General features: G+C 44.8%; 1 protein-coding gene across 4 annotated transcripts in view; it reads left to right on the top strand.

Moving 5' to 3' along the window:
* The window catches only part of ZMIZ2 (zinc finger MIZ-type containing 2), a 214877-nt gene extending 195809 nt beyond the window's left edge, over nucleotides 1-19068 (top strand). For all 4 annotated transcript variants that reach the window (XM_030201742.1, XM_030201743.1, XM_030201741.1 and 1 more), the window contains 2 exons: nucleotides 2892-3143; nucleotides 15649-19068. In XM_030201742.1, the coding sequence (XP_030057602.1) occupies nucleotides 2892-3143; nucleotides 15649-15756 (360 nt within the window). In that variant the 3' untranslated portion in view covers nucleotides 15757-19068. The remainder of the gene's footprint in view (nucleotides 1-2891; nucleotides 3144-15648) is intronic.
* Nucleotides 19069-19793: the final 725 nt, after the last annotated feature.

Genomic DNA, 19793 nt, shown 5'->3' with positions numbered 1-19793 from the left:
CACATTTGTGTTCAGCATTTCTCCATTCTCCCCCAAAGAGTTCATTGGCTTCCCTTCCCTTTCTTTCCTCCTCTGCAGTAGCACTAGCATGTCAGTCAGCTTACCAACAAAACACATGTCACACCTGCACAGGTCCTTGAGAATGTGCAGAAACTAAAAATCCAATCCGGGTGTGATGAGTGTCATGTCATGCCAGCAAGGTGTGACATGCCAGTGTTGCTGTGAAGGAGGTAAGGAAGGGAAAGTAATCCTGTGAACATCTTGTGGGGAAGTATAGGTAAATACTGGATACCTTGGAGGATGGGGAGAATAAGGAAGGAGAGATATGCTGGACACCATGGGGGAGGGAGGGAAGGAAGGAGAGAGATGCTGGACTCCATAGCGGGAGGGGAAATAGGGAAGGAGAGAGATGGTGGACACCATAGCAGAAGGGGAATAGGGAAGGGGAGATGCTGGACATCAGTTGGGGGGAGGTAGGGAAGAGAAGATGCTAAATATGAGGGGGCAAGGGTGGTGAACTGCCCTGGAATTTGGGGAGGGGACACATGTCTGAAGGTTGTCAGTGTTAATATAGTATTTCTAAACCGCTATTATCCTTAAATAGGGTTCAACGTGGTGTACAAAAATGTATTAAAAAAAATAGAACAAATACAGTTAGAAAAATAAGCTTACGTTTGCAGTTATAAATTTACATTTCAGATCGTCCAAACAAATAAGTTCTTAACATTTTTTTTTAATTTTAGATAGTTTTGTTCAATCTTAATATATAATGGAAAGGAGTTCAATAAAGACACAGCAGAAACAGAAAAAATGGTATTGACTATCCTAAAAAAGCATATTTTGTTAAAGACAGGAAGACATAAAATTAGTTGGTCACGTAAGCGAAGCGAGTGACCAAACATTGATTTTGAGACCATATCAGTCATGAGCTGTGAAGTTAAACAGCAAATGATTTAGAACAATAAGTAGGCTGTCTTAAAAAGAATACATTCATTAATAGGTAAGCAATGTAACTTAGCCATATAGCCTGAAACTCTAGCAAACTTGTGCTCACCTAGGGTGTCAGATACTACTGGCCAGCCCTGTACATAGTGATTTTCATCCTTTTTCATCTCGTAGCACGTTTACAAGGTGCAAAAATTGTCAAGGTACACCATCAGTTTTTTTTTAAATACTCATTTTTTAACAAATGGGTATTAACATTGTGTTTACAGTTCAATAATTAAGATTCAGTAATTAAAATATAGCCAATTCCATTGAAGTTTACAGTGTACCTCTAAGAAATTGACTATTTTAAACAATTAATTTTCATCTACCTTTCTCCTGGCAGCATAGGGTTACAGGAGTTTTTTTTCTCTGTGTTTCTATGGCATTGGCATTTTTAGGTCAGATTCATGAAAAGAAAATGTCTTTGCGTGCTGTTGCCTTCCCTCTCTAGTCATCTCTGTCCCCTTCTCTATACCCAAATGCTTAAAGAAGCAGATCTATTAAGAGACATTCATGATCTGCCCCAGGCATGGCACCGGTCCAAGCTTTTAATCCAGTAAGACTGTCAAGGCTCTGGCATGTTGTGGAGGCAACATACATTGGAGAAAAACAATTCTAGGGGGTTGTGAATGAAGGTTCGTAGTCTCTCAGGTCTTCCCCGTCTCTTCCTCTCAACCCCCCACCCAGCCATATAACACAGATAGCATCTTCTGCTCAGTTTCCCTCCTTGTCTTTTGCCTCCTGGAGGGATTTGATAAGGCATAAGGCAAAAGACAGAGAAGGAGAGCAGAAGAAGATGCTAATGCAACATGTCAGAGGGGAGAGGCGAGACCATTCAGGTGTAGAGAGGGAAGGCACAGACAGGGAAGGAGAGCAGAAAAAGGTGCTGTTGCTGTTAATGGCAGCGGGGAAGGGAGAGAGGCATTCGGGTGTGGAGAAGGGGACAGAGAGATGGCTGGAGAGGGAAGGCAATTTGGTGGGCACCGGGCAAAACACAGGGAGGGAGAGCAGAAGAAGATGCTGTTAATGGCGGGGGGGGGGGGGGGGGGGGGCGCGAAAGGGGAGACTTGAGACTGATAGGCATTTGAGTGTGTGGAGAAGAGGACAGATATGGCTGGAGAGGGAAGGCAGCACGCAGCCAGTCCGACAATGGAGAACTGAATGTCACAGTTGGGAGTAGAGCTAAGGGGTTCCCCTACTGTGGTCTCAGACTGTCGGCTCCTTGAATCCTACTGCTCCTGCTCTACTGCTATGCTGCCAACCACTTCTCGCTCCATTTGCTCCGAGCCCTTGCTCTCTGCTCCTAAACTAGTACTTGCTCGCTACACCACTGTCACCACACACTCTCAAACCCACAAAATGGCGTGTCCTTATGGCATACTATTTAACTGTGTTGTGGCAGTGGCGGGGAATATAGCAGCAGAAGAGGCCAATCATGGTGCTCCTTAGTGTGGTGATGTCATGCATGGGGGTCCGGGACGGGGAGCAATAAGACCAAGGAGGTTTGAGTAAGGCTATGACGTATTGCTGTGCTGTGTGTGGAGTGGACCCTGTGGGAGGCAGTGCATCAGGGAGGCGGGACATGTAGTAGAATGGGAGGAGGCCAGAATCCAGCGGTAAACCAGTGGTCTGTCAAATGTGTTGTAGTTCCTGCAGACTTACTGCAGTTTACCACAGCTTCTCATTCCCCTGGCTCAGCTGTTGATCGCAGCACACTTTGGGAGGTGCTGTGGCACACCACACTTCTGATTGTCCTTAATCATGAATTGTTCATTCTACCTGCACGTGTCATGCTTTAAGCGTGATGTAGTACATATATGTGCCATGTTTTACCCATTTTCTTTTTTTTTCAGTGCATTAGTAAGTGACAGCATTCCTCAAGGTTTTTTTTCTTTCTCTCACAGATGGCACAGTCAGGTAGAATGGAGCCCTCCCATAATCCTGTGCAACAGGGGCTGCATAACCCCAACCTTAGCAGCCAATCAGTGCAGCAACTGCATCACCGGAACCCTCCACCACAGGTGCGGCAATCACTAGGGCAGCCTGGAACAGGAGGCCCTGCACACAGTGGTGACCTGGCATTTAACCCTGGGCCTGGCATGCTGGGGCAGCCAGGGATGACAGTGGCCGGCGAAGTTCAGGAGCCATCTCTTGATGTAAGTATGGTGAGTTTTCAGCAAGGAGTCATGGAAAGGTGCTGGGTGAAATGCTGTTGCTGGGAGGGAGTTTGTTCTTCACTAGTCTTTCTCCAGCCAGCACAAAATGGCACTCTGGTTTGTAAATTAGCATTATGGATCACATTGGCTTGTTGGTGAACATGCAGAGGAGGACAAAGGCCTATGATACAGGGTCTGCAACACAAACCTTACAAAGAGAGGTGTGAGACAGTCAAAATGAACTTGCTAGCAGAGATAAAGGATGGGATATAATAGAAAGTGTCAAATATTTGATGTTTTTGATTAAATCACAGAAAGGGAAATTTTCCTCAGAAAGGGAATTTATGGCCAAAGGTCATAATATGAAGTTATAGGGAGGAAGGTCCTGAGGAAATATGAAAAAATGGGTCTTTACTGAGAAGATAGTACATGCCTAGAATAACCTTCCAGTAGGTTTGGGACAGGTATAGAGGACAGTGGTAGAAATAGGGGTAGGCTGAACCCTTTTCTCCCTCAAGAGCAAGGGGAAAGGTGATCAGGACCACATAAGGGGCAGAGAAAGAAAAATACAAGTTAATGTCACTGCAGGCCATGGGGTAGCCAGGTTGTAGCCCATAGGCAACAGCTCCTCCTAGATCTAACTGGGACAATACCAGCAGGCTGGTGCTGGTGGTTGGTTGCTGTCCAGATAGGCCACTGAAACAGTTATTCGGATAAGCATAAAGCAGAGAGGTAAGACTTAGGGGGACTGGGTGTTAAGACTATCTACCCAGGCTGGTAGAGAAACACTGAAGAATGAAACAAAAACTGACTCGGATAAGGGGCAATGTAAATAAATTAAATAAATATAAACAGCCAAACGTCTGTGGCAGGCAGCTGAGAAAAGTTTTTGCAGTGCACACAGGAATGACTGGGCAGACTGGATGTTATATACCATGATGGCAATATTTAGCCTGTTAAGTGCAGATAAAGTTAACCAAACAACTTGTCCAGTTTACTGTAGGCCTAACGTTTTGGCAGACTACAGTCAGCAGGATTTATCTAGCTAACTTCCCAAATGAGCCAATCACTTCAAATATCAACACCTATGTTATGTGAATACTTTCAACTGTTCTGTTTGACTGAAAAATCCCCTCAATTTCAGGGTCTTCCGTTTGCCATCTAGATAGCCATGTTAGACCTTCCTTCCGCAGACATTGTAACACCTTTCTCCCGATTATAAGACGGTAAAGAAAGGAGCAAGAAGCTATGTTTCTGTTTCTCAGCATTCTTTGGCTGACCTCTCACTGATGTCCCTTCTCTGGGTGGCAGACCTGGAGTTGGAACACAGCACTTTAAAAGGACAGTTTTCCCAGGTTGTTGTGGTTTAGAGATTATAAGGCATTTATGCAGCATTGTCATGGCTGAGATGGTTTTTTCTTTCTTTAATGCCAATTAGCTTTTCATTATAAGTACATAAGTAATGCCATACTGGGAAAAGACCAAGGGTCCATCGAGCCCAGCATCCTGTCCACGACAGCGGCCAATCCAGGCCAAGGGCACCTGGCAAGCTTCCCAAACGTACAAACATTCTATACATGTTATTCCTGGAATTTTGGATTTTTCCAAGTCCGTTTAGTAGCGGTTTATGGACTTGTCCTTTAGGAAACCGTCCAACCCCTTTTTAAACTCTGCTAAGCTAACCGCCTTCACCACTTTCTCCGGCAACGAATTCCAGAGTTTAATTACACGTTGGGTGAAGAAACTTTTTCTCCGATTTCTTTTAAATTTACTACACTGTAGTTTCATCGCATTCCCCCTAGTCCTAGTATTTTTGGAAAGCGTGAACAGACGCTTCACATCCACCTGTTCCACTCCACTCATTATTTTATATACCTCTATCATGTCTCCCCTCAGCCGTCTCTTCTCCAAGCTGTATAGCCCTAGCCTCCTTAGTCTTTCTTCATAGGGAAGTCGTCCCATCCCCGCTATCATTTTAGTTGCCCTTCGCTGCACCTTTTCCAATTCTACTATATCTTTCTTGAGATGCGGCGACCAGAATTGAACACAATACTCAAGGTGCGGTCGCACCATGGAGCGATACAATGGCATTATAACATCCTCACACCTGTTTTCCATACCTTTCCTAATAATACTCAACATTCTATTTGCTTTCTTAGCCGCAGCAGCACACTGAGCAGAAGGTTTCAGTGTGTTATCGACGACGACACCCAGATCCCTTTCTTGGTCCGTAACTCCTAACGTGGAACCTTGCATGACGTAGCTATAATTCGGGTTCTTTTTTCCCACATGCATCACCTTGCACTTGCTCACATTAAACATCATCTGCCATTTAGCCGCCCAGTCTCCCAGTCTCGTAAGGTCCTCTTGTAATTTTTCACAATCCTGTCGCGATTTAACGACTTTGAATAACTTTGTGTCATCAGCAAATTTAATTACCTCGCTAGTTACTCCCATCTCTAAATCATTTATAAATATATTAAAAAGCAGCGGTCCTAGCACAGACCCCTGAGGAACCCCACTAACTACCCTTCTCCATTGTGAATACTGCCCATTTAACCCCACTCTCTGTTTCCTATCCTTCAACCAGTTTTTAATCCACAATAGGACATTTCCTCCTATCCCATGACCCTCCAATTTCCTCTGTAGCCTTTCATGAGGTACCTTGTCAAACGCCTTTTGAAAATCCAGATACACAATATCAACCGACTCCCCTTTGTCCACATGTTTGTTCACTCCTTCAAAGAATTGAAGTAAATTGGTCAGGCAAGATTTCCCCACACAAAAGCCATGCTGACTTGGTCTCAGTAATCCATGTCCTCGGATGTGCTCTGTAATTTTGTTTTTAATAATAGCCTCTACCATTTTCCCAGGCACCGACGTCAGACTCACCGGTCTATAATTTCCCGGATCTCCCCTGGAGCCTTTTTTAAAAATGGGCGTTACATTGGCCACCCTCCAATCTTCCGGTACCACGCTCGATTTTAAGGATAAGTTGCATATCACTAGCAGTAGCTCCGCAAGCTCGTTTTTCAGTTCTATCAGTACTCTAGGATGAATACCATCCGGTCCAGGAGATTTGCTACTCTTCAGTTTGCCGAACTGCCCCATTATGTCCTCCATGTTTACCGTGAAGTCAGTAAGTTTCTCCGACTCGTCCGCTTGAAATACCATTTCCGACACCGGTATCCCACCCAAATCTTCCTCGGTGAAGACCGAAGCAAAGAATTCATTCAGTCTCTCCGCTACGTCTTTGTCTTCCTTGATCGCCCCTTTTACCCCTCGGTCATCCAGCGGCCCAACCGATTCTTTTGCCGGCTTCCTGCTTTTAATATACCGAAAAAATTTTTTACTATGTTTTTTTGCCTCTAATGCTATCTTTTTTTCATACTCCCTCTTGGCCTTCTTAATCTGCACCTTGCATTTGCTTTGACACTCCTTATGCTGTTTCTTGTTATTTTCAGACGGTTCCTTCTTCCATTTTCTGAAGGCGTTTCTTTTAGCCCTAATAGCTTCCTTCACCTCACTTTTCAACCAGGCCGGGAGTCTTTTGGACTTCCGTCTTTCTTTTCTAATTTGCGGAATATGTACGGCCTGGGCCTCCAGGATGGTATTTTTGAACAGCGTCCACGCCTGTTGTACAGTTTTTACTCTCTCAGTTGCCCCCCTAAGTTTTTTTTTACCGTTCTTCTCATTTTATCATAGTCTCCTTTTTTAAAGTTAAACGCTAACGTATTTGACTTTCTGTGTACAGTTACTTCAAGGTCGATGTCAAAACTGATCATATTATGGTCACTGTTATCAAGCGGCCCCAGTACCATAACGTCCCTCACCAGATCATGCGCTCCACTAAGGACCAAGTCTAGAATTTTTCCTTCTCTCGTCGGCTCCTGCACCAGTTGCTCCATAAAGCTGTCCTTGATTTCATCAAGGAATTGTATCTCTGTAGCGTGTCCCGATGTTACATTTACCCAGTCTATATTTGGATAATTGAAGTCACCCATTATTATCACATTGCCCATTTTGTTCGCGTCTCTGATTTCTTTTATCATTTCTGTGTCTACCTGCTCATCCTGGCGAGGCGGACGGTAGTACACTCCTATCACCATTTTTTTCCCTTTTATACATGGAATTTCAACCCACAGTGATTCAAAGGTGTGATTTGTGTCCTGCTGAATTTGTAATCTATCTGAGTCAAGGCTCTCGTTAATATACAATGCTACCCCTCCACCAGTCCGGTCCACCCTATCATTACGATATACTTTGTACCCCGGTATGACAGTGTCCCACTGGTTATCCTCCTTCCACAAGGTCTCAGTAATGCCTATTATATCCAATTTTTCATTTAGTGCAATATATTCCAACTCTCCCATCTTATTTCTTAGACTCCTAGCATTTGCATATAGACATTTCAGAGTATGTTTGTTGTTCTTATTTGCATGATGCTTAGTACCTGACACTATTGATTTGACATCTTTTGTCTGATCTTTAGTTGTATTTAAGGGCACCTGGCCTACCACGGTCTGTTGTGCAACCTCACTATCCAGAAACCCTATCTTCCCTGTTTGTGAGGTATCTTTGCAAGATACCTTTTCCCGAACCATGCGCTTTTGAGCGACTGTCGGCCTTCCCCCCATTTCTAGTTTAAAAGCTGCTCTATCTCCTTTTTAAATGCCGACGCCAGCAGCCTGGTCCCACCCTGGTTAAGGTGGAGCCCATCCTTTCGGAATAGGCTCCCCCTTCCCCAGAATGTTGCCCAGTTTCTAACAAATCTAAAACCCTCCTCCCTGCACCATCGTCTCATCCACGCATTGAGACTCTGGAGCTCTGCCTGTCTCTTGGGCCCTGCACGTGCAACAGGTAGCATTTCAGAAAATGCTACCCTAGAGGATCTGGATTTGAGCTTTCTACCTAAGAGCCTAAATTTGGCTTCCAGAACCTCTCTCCCACATTTTCCTATGTCATTGGTACCCACATGTACCAAGACAGCAGACTCCTCCCCAGCACTATCTAAAATCCTATCTAGGTGACGCGTGAGGTCCGCCACCTTCGCACCAGGCAGGCATTAATAGGCATTGATAGTTATTCTGTAGCTGGTCAGTAATTGCCATGAGTTTGTAAGGTGGAAGAAACATGAGCTCCTCCAGTATGTGTCTGAAGCCTGCCACAGGACACTCCTATCTCATAATTGCTTCCGTTTGCACCCTGCTTATTAATAGACTTAGGGTGCTAACTGTTTCCTTTAGAAGCAGAGTTATAAATAGGATCCCATTCTGTCCTTTGTAAAAAGCACAAAGCATTCCCACAATGTGGAGGTTAATGCTTATTTATGTCTGTTATGGTATAAGACTTGCACGCTGTACGTCAGACTGTCCTGCACCTCAGCTTCTATAAAACACAGCTGAGAGCCTCGGTGACAAGTGATTGAGTAGAACTGAGCCTTCAGATTCTCACACAGGGACAGCTGAAGGCTCTACCCCCCCCCCCCCCCCCCAGCACACAGACACACACCATCTCCTTTGCGCCTGTATCTTCCCCCTGTCCTAATTCCACCCAGCACTGAATATCAACTGGCACCTGCATAACTATATTTGAACTTTAAAAGACCCCCCCCCCCCAGCCCACATGAATCAAAACCTTCACCTCCCCAGAACGAGACCCCTCCACCCTTCTTCACCCTTACTTGTATCCTTGATGATCCTAGTGGGGATATTAGGGGCAGGAATGAAGTGGAAGGATATGGAGGCATCTTTAGCACACAAAGCAATAGCTGCTTACATGCAAGAGAATAATATGAAGATATTGTATCCTTTGTATTTAACATCAGCCAGACTCGACCATTGGTTTCCTCAGACTACCTTGGCTTGTTGGAGGCAGTGTGGGAGTACAGGTACTATGGGCCACAGACAGTGGCAATGCCCTAGGGCTTATTGAAAGAAATTTCAGTTCCAGTCTAGTTGGCTTATGGGGCTCAAGACTCCCTGGGACCCATGTATATTTTTACTGGATAGAACTGTTCTTGGTTTGACAAAATCCTAAACGTGCCTAGTTGGACATTTTGTAAATGCAGCCAAGCTATTAGTAGCAGCCTGGAAAGCAGTGGGAATTCCTCCCATTCATTTGTAGCAGGTAAAACTGGGCTATATATGTATATAGAATGGAGAGGTTAACTGCAATAAGGAGAAAAGCTGTGGGGAAATGGAAGAAAGTCAGGGGTACCCTTGGGGAAGCTCATTTTGGCTAGGGTTCTGATTTGGGGTTTCTCTCCCCCTCTTTTCTTTTTCCTTTTATCCTGTTTCTCAGGGGTAAACTTGAAAAATGTCAGAGGTTGCTTTGTATGGAAATGTTAGTGACTTGTAGAACTTGGACTGGATACTAGTTTTGAATTTGTTGCTGTATTTGTGTTGTTCTTACAGTTAATAAAGACCTCCTTTAAGTAAAAAAAAAAAAAAAAAGTAAAAACAAAACAAAAAATGAATACGCACACATGACTGCAGAAGCAGAACACAAGCACCCTATAGTTTTAGTACTACTGCTCTAGGGAGTAAGCTGGCGAGTTGCTCAAGCCTTGGCAAATGGCATTATGTTTCTGCCTGTCCTCACTCAGCTGTTGGGGAAGAGGCTGGTTAGTATTTTCAACAGGTGCCCCTGTGGACATAAGCTCTGAGGTTATCAGAGGTGCCAATAATCCCTCCAATTTGGAAAGAAACAGAAGAAATGTAAGCATTTCTCTAATTGATTGAGAAGGACTCCTGGGTGATATGGGAGATGTACATGAATACTTTTGTGTGCATGCAAATCCTGCTTCTCCCACTGATGCTTCTTGTGACGTTGGACAGGTCCTTTTCACACTCCTTTATTGCCTTGGATAAAGATTTAGATTGGAAGCCCTCTGGTACTATACTCGAACTGTAACTCACCATGAGTTCAGGATTGAAAAGGGGAGCGATGTGCTGACATCTCCTTCTCTCCTGTTTTGTGTTGGGGGTGTACATATGTATGTTTGAGAGGTTCATCCACTCTTCTTCTCTTGTATGCCTCACTATGCCTAAAGCACTGGGATTTGAAGTCTCCTTTATAAAAAATTGCCAGCAACACTTTAAGATCGATTAGGTGTGCCTGTCTTCTACAGGATCTCCCACCCATCCTTTCCCTTCCCATCATATGGAGACAGTGACAAAGGCCTTTGATGCTACAGCACCACTACTGCCAAGCAATCAGGTTGGGCAAGAACAGACACATATACCATGGTTTTCTTACCCTGCCTTCCTGGTATGATCACACAGGGTGACTCAGGTAGGGATAGAAAGCCGCCTTTAATATGATTTGCAAAAAAGGATGGGCCTTTCGACAAATAATTCTCCCTTTCCCACCTTCATAGAGGGCACCCTGCTCTATTGGACAGCCAAATACAATACTAGTTATCCCTCCCTGGACTCAGAGAAGGAACTTCCTCAATATTGAGGGTGCTCAGCACCCACTGGCGCCCTCAGAGCTGGCTCCTATGATTGGTAATGATGGTTTCACTTAAACTGACTAAAGATTTCTGTGCTTAGTGGATTCTCTTAGGCTCCAATGCTCAAAACTCCAGCGCTGTTCCGAATAGCGCCACAAAGGTACTACCAGAACAGCGCAGAAGAACAACGCCCTCATGCTCAACACTAATGAGATGTAAATTTAGGTGCGCTCATAGTGTTGAGCATTAGGGAGTTCGGCAGCAGGATTGTGCTTTGGCGTGGGAGGATTGTGCTGGCACATGCACAGAAGAATTCCGTGGTAAAATTGGCTCCTGTCCGTATGCGCCTGGTAAAACCCGAACGTGAAGCACACATTGGCGTCTGTTTTCTTAAGCCTAAATGTAAGCCCTTTTTTTTTTTAGCTTGGATGCAATGCTTATATTTAGATGCAGGAAATAGACGCCAACGTCTTTTTGTGCCAGAGCCGGTGTTGGGAGGCGGGGCTGGTGGTTGGGAGGCGGGGATAGTGCTGGGCAGACTTATACGGTCTGTGCCCTGAAGAGCACAGGTACAAATCAAAGTAGGGTGTACACAAAAAGTAGCACATATGAGTTGTCTTGTTGGGCAGACTGGATGGACCGTGCAGGTCTTTTTCTGCCGTCATCTACTATGTTGCTATGTTATGTTACTATGTTTTGGTCTGCTGTTTCTCATGACCAGCGCTTAAGGGCTTACACAGGCTTCCTTCTGCGTCCTAAAGCAATCAAAACCAGCAGATTTTGCAGAAAGAATCATGAGAAATCCTCTCTTCCAACACCCTAACACTTGCTTCAAACTGGCGTTATTTTTTGCAATGGTAAGGCAGTTTTGAGCGCTCTTTTCTGAGCATTGGGGAGGAATACAAAATTACCTCCATTAACATGGCTCGACTACATTTGCATGCTATCTGCACTAGTGACTGGCGCGATCATTGTTTCCAGTGCTAGACTCCTCTGAACATTCTGCGCAGGTAAATGTGGATGCTATGTTTGTGCAGCGCTGCGTATGCTTTGTAGCGCTATAGAAATGCTAAATAGTAGTAGTAGTAGTATGGCGCTAATGGCCTCTAGTGCCCGCGTATACTGTTGAGCATAGGGGCCTAAACCTGATCTCTGGAAGAGTGTCTGTCAGCATCTGCTGGGGGAATCTGCTTAATGAGCTCCTGTGTAAAGCGGGGAAGAAGTGCAGGGCCACTGAGAGACTGGGCCGGGCCCGGGGCAAGGTCGCCCCCGGGCTCCCCCCCCCCCCCCCCCCCGCATTCCCCCTCCCCGAGGTCGCCGCCGCCGCTTCCCCCCTCTGTCCGCCACCGGGCCGGGCCCCCTGCATTGAAATCACAGCGCCTCTCACCTCCGTGTGAAAGCACTGCAGGCAGCAGGGCAGCAGATCGCCTCCCTTTGGCCCTCCTTGTGTCCTGCCCTCGCAGAAGTTACGTCAGACGAGGGCGGGACACAGGGAGGGAAGGAGGCCCGGAGGGAGGTGATCTGCTGCCTGCAGCACTTTCACACGGAGGTGAGAGGCGCTGTGATTTCAATGCAGGGGGCCCGGCCCAGTGGCAGACAGTCGATGACGGAGGGCGGGTGGGACTGCGGCGCTGGGTCCCCCTTGGAGGCCCAGGGAATTTTGTCCCCCCTGCCCCCCCCTCTCGGCAGCTATGGAGAAGTGAGGAAGGGGACAGATGGCATCAGCTCAACCACACCTTTTGTCTTTGCTCAGCAGTTTCATTGTACAGGGGAATTAGAGCCAGAAGTGATTCTTGGTAGGTGGGGGGAAGGAACTATCACTAGCTCACTGCATTATTTATATGAAGGATGTAGATCTGGGAGAAGGAGAGGCTCTTCTCCCTTACCATTATATATGTCTTTCTGCTGTCACAGGGTCACAGACTGAGAGTCTCCATAGTACAGAAAGCAAGAGTGGAAGGCTCTGAAGCCTGATCATCCTTGTTCTAATCCTGCCTCAGCTGCTCATGGTGCCCCTTAACCTTGCAGTGTCCAAGCTCAGGTTACAGTTGAAGGTGACAACAGGCATTTCTTTAAGTGTTAGTGTAGGGGCCTATCAAAAATAATGGGAAAAAAGTCATTTACATGTATCCTTCTTGCATCTGCAAACACCTTTTATCAGCTGCAGATAGAACCAGCTATCCGCCGATTTTAAAAGTGAAACCAGCCAAATTTGGCAGCCGTATTTGGCCACCACAATAGGAATAACTTTGGCAGGTCTGACTTTAACCAGCCAGCACTGAATATCAGCTTGACTGGTTAAAGTTGGACCGACCAAAGTTAAAGCGGATATTCAATGCTGGTCACCGGAAATGGCCCAGCATTGAATATCCAGGTTCAGCAAAGGCCGTGGGAGACAGACCTTGGGAGATCTCCCACGATCTGAAAATCAGGCAGGTAATGCACTTCCTGTGCATTAACGTTCCACAGGAGAGCTACCCATGGTCCTGCCATCCCTTTCAAGTCCCCCCTCCATTACCCCCAGTCAGCTGTCCCTCCCAGTCCCCCCAACCACCTGATGCAAGTCCCCAGTCCCCCTGCCTTCCCTGATGCTTTATTTCCCCCAACCTCCCCTGATGCTAGTCTTAAATCCTCCTAGTAAGCCCATCTCACATTGTACAAACCTTTCCCACCTGTCTCCAACCCTCCTCAATGTCCCCCACACACACTTCCAGGACTTACTCAGAGCCAAGACCTCGTGCTCCAGTGTAGTTCCTCCCTGTTCCCACTGTGTCTGGCACTGGTACCGATCCCGCTCTTTGCGACTGGACCACCAGCCCTTGCCTCTGGGTAAGTCCGGAGGTAGATGGGAGGGTCCAGGGGTAGGGTTGGATGGGGACAGGTGAGGAGGCTTGGTGGGAAGATTGGAGACTTGCATTGTGAAGTTTAGGGGGATTTGAGATGTGAATCAGGGTGACGGGTGGGGGAAGGATTGGAAGGGTAGAGATGCATCTATGTTAGGGCCATGGTCGTGCTACCTAAGGTTGACAACTGGATCCAGTTTCACCCAGCAGGGCTGATCTGGTCCTGGGTTTACCCCATTGCATGCAGGACTTATAGTCTTGCTTTTCATAGAGCATTTAATGAAGAAATCAGAACTACAAGTCCCTTGCATGCAATGAGGTGAAGCCAGGACTGGATCATCCCTGTCAGGTTCAAGGCTCACACTATTTACCACCTTCTCTTGAGGTGGTGGTAACTAAAGCTCCACTAACAGCAGTCATGACACTAGTGTACAGTACCAACCTGTGCACTGGCTGTCAAGTTTCGCAGCCATATTTGGTCAACAAAATAGGTGGAATAACTTTGGCAGGTCTGACTTTAACCATCTGTGTCACACCCAGCTCCTGCCCACTCAAGTGTTTAGTACAGAAGACACTAAAACTCAAGCTAGCTGCTTAACACAACTTAGTAAAAGAGCCCCTAAATGTTTTGTTGCATTTCAAAACTTTTATACTCTGTGTAGCTGGTCTCTATGAGGCCTTTGAATGAATCTCAATGGCTTCCCTCCCATGGTGGAACCTCTTGACTACTTATTCAGCTTTCTGCATGAGTTTCAATCCTATAGTGGTGGCAGGCTGCAGGGAGAAAAGTCAAGAAGCTGCAGGTTTCCGTTTGCAAAAAGTACAGAAAATAAATGTATGATGAAATGAACATAATCCAGTGCAGTGGGCAGTTTGGGTCCATGGAAAGTTTGAATAGTCACAGACTGCTAATTCAGTGGTACAAAAGCAATGAGCCTGCTTCTGCTGGGGGAACAAGATAGCCCATCATTCTAAAAGTTAGGGGACTATGTTGTGCAAGAATGTACTTTGACCTATATGACCATCTCAGCTTTTTTTGTGAGGCAAGGAAGAGGAGAGGAAGGGAGAAAGTGAGGTTCTTGCAGGCTACTTCTTTAAGCTGTGGGACTAGGATTGCATTCATGAGTTCTGGTTGTGCATTTTCACATTGAGGGTAGTGATGAGAAGGTCTCACAATGTCCCATACACCTGCAGAAAGTGGCAGTTGACATACTGGCATGGTTGAGTTGGAGATTCATCCTTCTGAAGTTAAGCCATTGAAGATTTCCTGTATCTGGGTGTAGCCCATCAGCACAGTACATTGAACATTTAGAGTTTCTGCTTACAGAAGTTCAGTATTATTAATATTTTATCACTGATTGATATTTGTGTCAACCAATGAGCTTGCTGGACTGCTGACCTTTGTGCTCTCCTAAATGCAAGTGCTGTGTCAATCAGAAGGAGCTAATAGGACTGGCCTTGGTGGTCCAGCAGAGGACCTGGATTTGACTTTTGGGCCTGGGCCTTGAAATGCTGCAGTTACAGGGTTCTGGAGTAAGTAGCGTGGTTGCCATGTTAGTCTACATTAAAAGTGATAAATAGAAATAAAACAAAACAAAAATGAAAATAAAGTGATACATTTTTTTCTATTGGACTAAAGATCGATTTTGCGACAAGCTTTCAAAGGCAGAACTTTCTTCCTTAGATCAGGTATGAGCAAAAGACGTCCGTTTCAGAGTACAGTATATAAGTGAAACAAAAAAAATCATTCTGGTGACCATCTCAAAGGAAGGTAGGGATGGGTGGAGGAAGCCGTAGTTTGTGACTTTTGGTAGATGATAAGGTGGGGATATAAAAAAGGGAGAAAATTCTTTTGCGGTTACAACTGAGGGTTCATGGAACCATAGGCCAACAGAAGTCTGTTCCAGTTGCGCTGGAAACCCAAAGATGCAGGAGGAAACTGCCGGGCCAGTAGACCCTAACTGCTTCCCAAAAGTGTGGCTTTTGGGCCTGGCTAATAGGGTGGCTGGAGTATCTTTACTCATTTACCTTTCTGATAAGCCTCAGCATTTATTTCGTATAAGATTTTTTATTTTACTTTGCATGGCACTGTTATATCATGGTGAGGTCACATTTGTCCTGCCCATTCTATTAGCTTTATACCATTGTGATTGGTGTCCATTATAATTTCAGCATTGATTAAGTTCTGTGCTTTTTTCCTATCCAGCTTCTTCCAGAACTTACAAACCCAGAGGAGCTTCTGTCCTACCTTGGCCCCCCAGACCTACCCAACAACAACAATGATGACCTTCTCTCGCTCTTTGAGAACAACTGATGTTGCCCATGGCTCATGTGCAAATGAACAGGCTCACGATCATCCATCAGCTTTCCAAAATTGGAAGAGTGAGGGCTGGTCAGCCAGCTCCAGCACCTTTCCTGGCCTCTGGAGTGGAAAACAGCCATGGAATTCTGTCATGTTGAAGGGCAGAGCCTGCCTCATCACTCCATGGTGCTTGTACAGTTTGCTGAGCCAGGAATTGTTCTTACTAAGGACTTGGTTGTCCTCCTTGGGTTGACATGGGACATCTGGACCTCAGTAGTTCTGATTCTTGCTGTATTCAAAGGGCTGCTTTGGGAACCATAAAGCTAGCCAGCACCACCTTCTCCTTGAGCCCATGGTAAAGAATGCAGCCATTTTCCTGTGGCTTTGGCATAAATAAATAAATAAATTTATTTATTTCCATAGCCTCATGATGCTGGGCTGAGAAATCTTTGTCGTCATCCCCTCTTCATAACTTACGTAGATGTGAGGTGACTGGCAAAAAGAAGCTCTGCATCTTGTGACTGGAGAGCCTCGAGGGGCCTCATCATCTCTGATACCCCATAACTCAGCAGGCACAGTCCAATCGTTCCCCTAACCCCATGATTGATTGTGTTTGGTTTTGCCTGTTTTGAATTGTGAGGCTTATGGGAAGGGCCCATGTCTTCACAGTGGCCCAAGTGAAAGTTGTATGAGGAAAAAATGCTGTTACCAGCTGCCACCTTTTCTCGGACTGTCGAAGGACCCAGATAAAGAAGGTACCAGAAAGGGCTAGCACCAGCTTCTTGGGTACAGTGAAAGTGCTGGGTCTGCTTTTCCTCCTCTCTTGATAGGATCCCGGAGGCCGGGTGAAGAATTCAGTCTGATAACCCTCTCCTCTGTAGCCCTGTTGCCTCCATAAATCCTGGTGCTACAGACATAGCCTCTACTCAGTCTAGCACAGTTCAACTTGTGCTTCCAGCTTGTGGTGCTTACGACAGTAGAAACGTGTTCATAGGATGTGTTGGAAATATACCACCCTTTTCAGAACATTTGTCCTGGGCAAGTTCTCACTTGGGGGATTGTGTTGGTTAAGGAAGGGGGTGGAGTTTCAGTATGGGGGCCCTGTACAGAGCATCCTTGTAAGTAGCAAGTAATGTATTTGCTGAGTGAAAATGAAATCAATTTTCTGAGGGAGAGGAGGGGAAAGATGAATAAGAGCTTAGAGGGGTCAAAATAAGACTATTGTATAATTGTAAGCTGACATAGCATATTCATCCATGGGTGACCCAACTATAAAGCACAACACAGCAAAGTTGTACATAGTGTAGAAACACTAAAATGTAACAACAAATATTTAAAGGAAAACCAACAGCCTCCCCTGCCCTCACCATCCCCTTGTACAGTTTCTGGGTATCACTGCCTCTTTCCATGGAGACTTTCTTTTTCTGTTTAAGAGAAATTGCATATGGAAATCATAAAGAAAACTTTTCAGCTTGTGTGATGAAACCATTCCATTATGGGACTGGGATAGGAACAGGGAGACCCTGAAACTTCAGCCATATTGGAGTTTTCTTAATTCTTTTGTGGGTTTTTAAATGTGTGCCGCAAATCTGGGAAAATAAATCAAGAGAAACATATATATACATGTACATATATACATATATATATGTATATTTTTTTCAAGATTTAGTAGCCCAGAATTTTGAAGTCCAAACTTATTTTCTTGGATTATTTTTCCTTCTGATATTGTGGTTTGCTTTTTAGAAATAAATGCTGATCCCTTGAGCATTCTGTGTTTCCGTTGTGGAATATTCACTAGTTCCTTTTCCTGCTCCTCTGCCTCTTTTGCAGGGACATTCCATCCTCTGTGTGGTCCCGGATTTTCCTTCTGATCAGACTCACATGTATGCAGAGTGCCAGAAAGCCGTTATTTGGCCATCAAACAATAAAAGCTGGTGGCCAATTTTTTTTTTAAGCCCTCATTGGCTGGCTCCTGGACTTCTGCCAAATTGCATGTGCCTTTTTTTATAGTATCTCTTCTGGAGAAATATACACAATATACATATACATCTTCCCTGTGTACCATCTGGGAAAACACAAACAAACATACACACACCCTCTCTGTGTTGATGTAGTAAATGTATATACACATATCCTCCCTGTGCACCATCTAGGGAAACATACACACACACATCCTCTCTGTCTGCCATCTGGGGAAACACACACATGCGCATCTGTGTCATGGTAAAATATACATCCTCTCTGTACCATCTAGGGAAGTACAAGCACATCCTCTCGGTGTTGGAGAAATTCTGCATTGTATTGTTCATACTATGTGTGTCACACTTTGCCTATGTGAAGCAAAAATTGACTTGTAATGGTTGTTTGTAATTGTGCCTCTGTGTGTAACTTGTTAAAGCAGTGTATACTCCATAGACACGTGCACAGTAGTGACGCCCATTGGTACCAGCAGACCAGATAACTCCCTGCCTTAGCCTTGATTTTTGTTTTTTCTCATAAACTCCAGAGTATGCCGCCATTTGTAGTCCTTCTTTTCTTCTTGAGTTAAAAGATGACTCAAAGCTTCAGAACACTCTGCAAGGGGGAAAAACCAGAACCTTGGGTACAGAAGAGTCTAGTTATAATCAGAAAAAATAGCATATTTTGCTGTACCCTCATGTGTTAGTGGGGTCATCAACGAATTTCAGCTCATCTATTCAGGTTGAGCCCTCTTTGGTTTTTATTGCCCGTGTATCCATGGATTTGAAGTTCCTGATTTTCTTTGGGAAACTGGAATTACAACTCCATATAGACTGTGTGTGGGGCACAACCAAGATTGGCTCAGTCTATTGAAATGATTTGGAGTCAGTTGGTAATTATATAGCTGTGATCAACAACCTGGTTCTTAGGTGGGGGTGGGAATATGTCCCAGCTTGCCTAGATTTTAGGATATTTGTAAGAAAGAAGCATATGCTACAGCTGAAGAAATCAATCTGGTAAAATCTGTGTTCTCCATACTTGTGGATATCCTGACATACTGGGTGGGGGAAGGTCATGAAGACCCCATGGAGTATCACTCTATAAGGGTGCGTGCTGCATCAGAGTCTGCATTAGTTGTGGTAGTTTTGCTGTGTGTGTATACATACACATTCACACACATTTGGCAGAAGAGGAAGGACTGCGGGTATGCCTTAAAACTTTAAATCTAGCTATCAAAAAGAAAAAAAGACAAACAGCTGTTCCTCCAAAGTCTTGTGAAAATGGAATCCTATGTCCAGCTCGACGCTCTGTTTAGTTCTTATGTATCTTGATTGATTCTCTGTATATAAACTATCTATAAATGAAGTTGCCATGGTTTTTCTTTGTGATGGATGCTTGCAATGTTGTCCTTACACTGCTGCTGTGATGCAGTGTTAATGAATGAGAGGGAAGTGGATATTTTCTCTGTATTAATTTGAGATGTGGGTGGGGCACATGGAGCACATTCTTCAATGGAAAAGGGGGTGTTGGGGCAGAGGGCAGTTGGCACTGCTAGATTTAATTTAAGTGCTGAGGCCACTCTGCTTCCTGGCTTTGATGTTTTGATATTTACAGTGGGATAAGTTTGAGGGGGGGGGGGATCCCCAAAAGGCTTAGACTAGAGTCAAAACAGATTAACCTGAAAAAATTAAAAAAAGGTTTCTGATGAGTAAGTAGATATGACTTTGTCCGTGGCACAAGGCTATAGAAATACAGTATATGTGATTTTACTCTGTTATTTTCAAAAGTGCCTGCAAAATAATATTCCATGTGAACTTCCTTTTTTTTCCTGATGTAGACATTGTTATATACTTTTTTGTGGGAGGGGGTTGGGTTTACTTCTAATTTTTATTTTATCTTCTTGGGGAGAACTTTCATTTTGGCAAGCTGTACAGTTTTAAGCCCGGTCAATGTGATTCTTCATCTTCATGCCTCTGGTTCCTAACAAGAAAATCCAAAGCATCCAGCTCCGCAGAAAAATAACATATAAAGGTCAAGGACCATTATAGTTGAGAGATTGAAGACTATGTAACTTATGATCATATTGCAAC

This window comes from Microcaecilia unicolor, chromosome 4 (assembly GCF_901765095.1).
Source record: "Microcaecilia unicolor chromosome 4, aMicUni1.1, whole genome shotgun sequence".
In the NCBI taxonomy this organism is placed as follows: Eukaryota; Metazoa; Chordata; class Amphibia; order Gymnophiona; family Siphonopidae; genus Microcaecilia; species Microcaecilia unicolor.
This window is presented reverse-complemented; position numbering and strand designations above follow the sequence as displayed.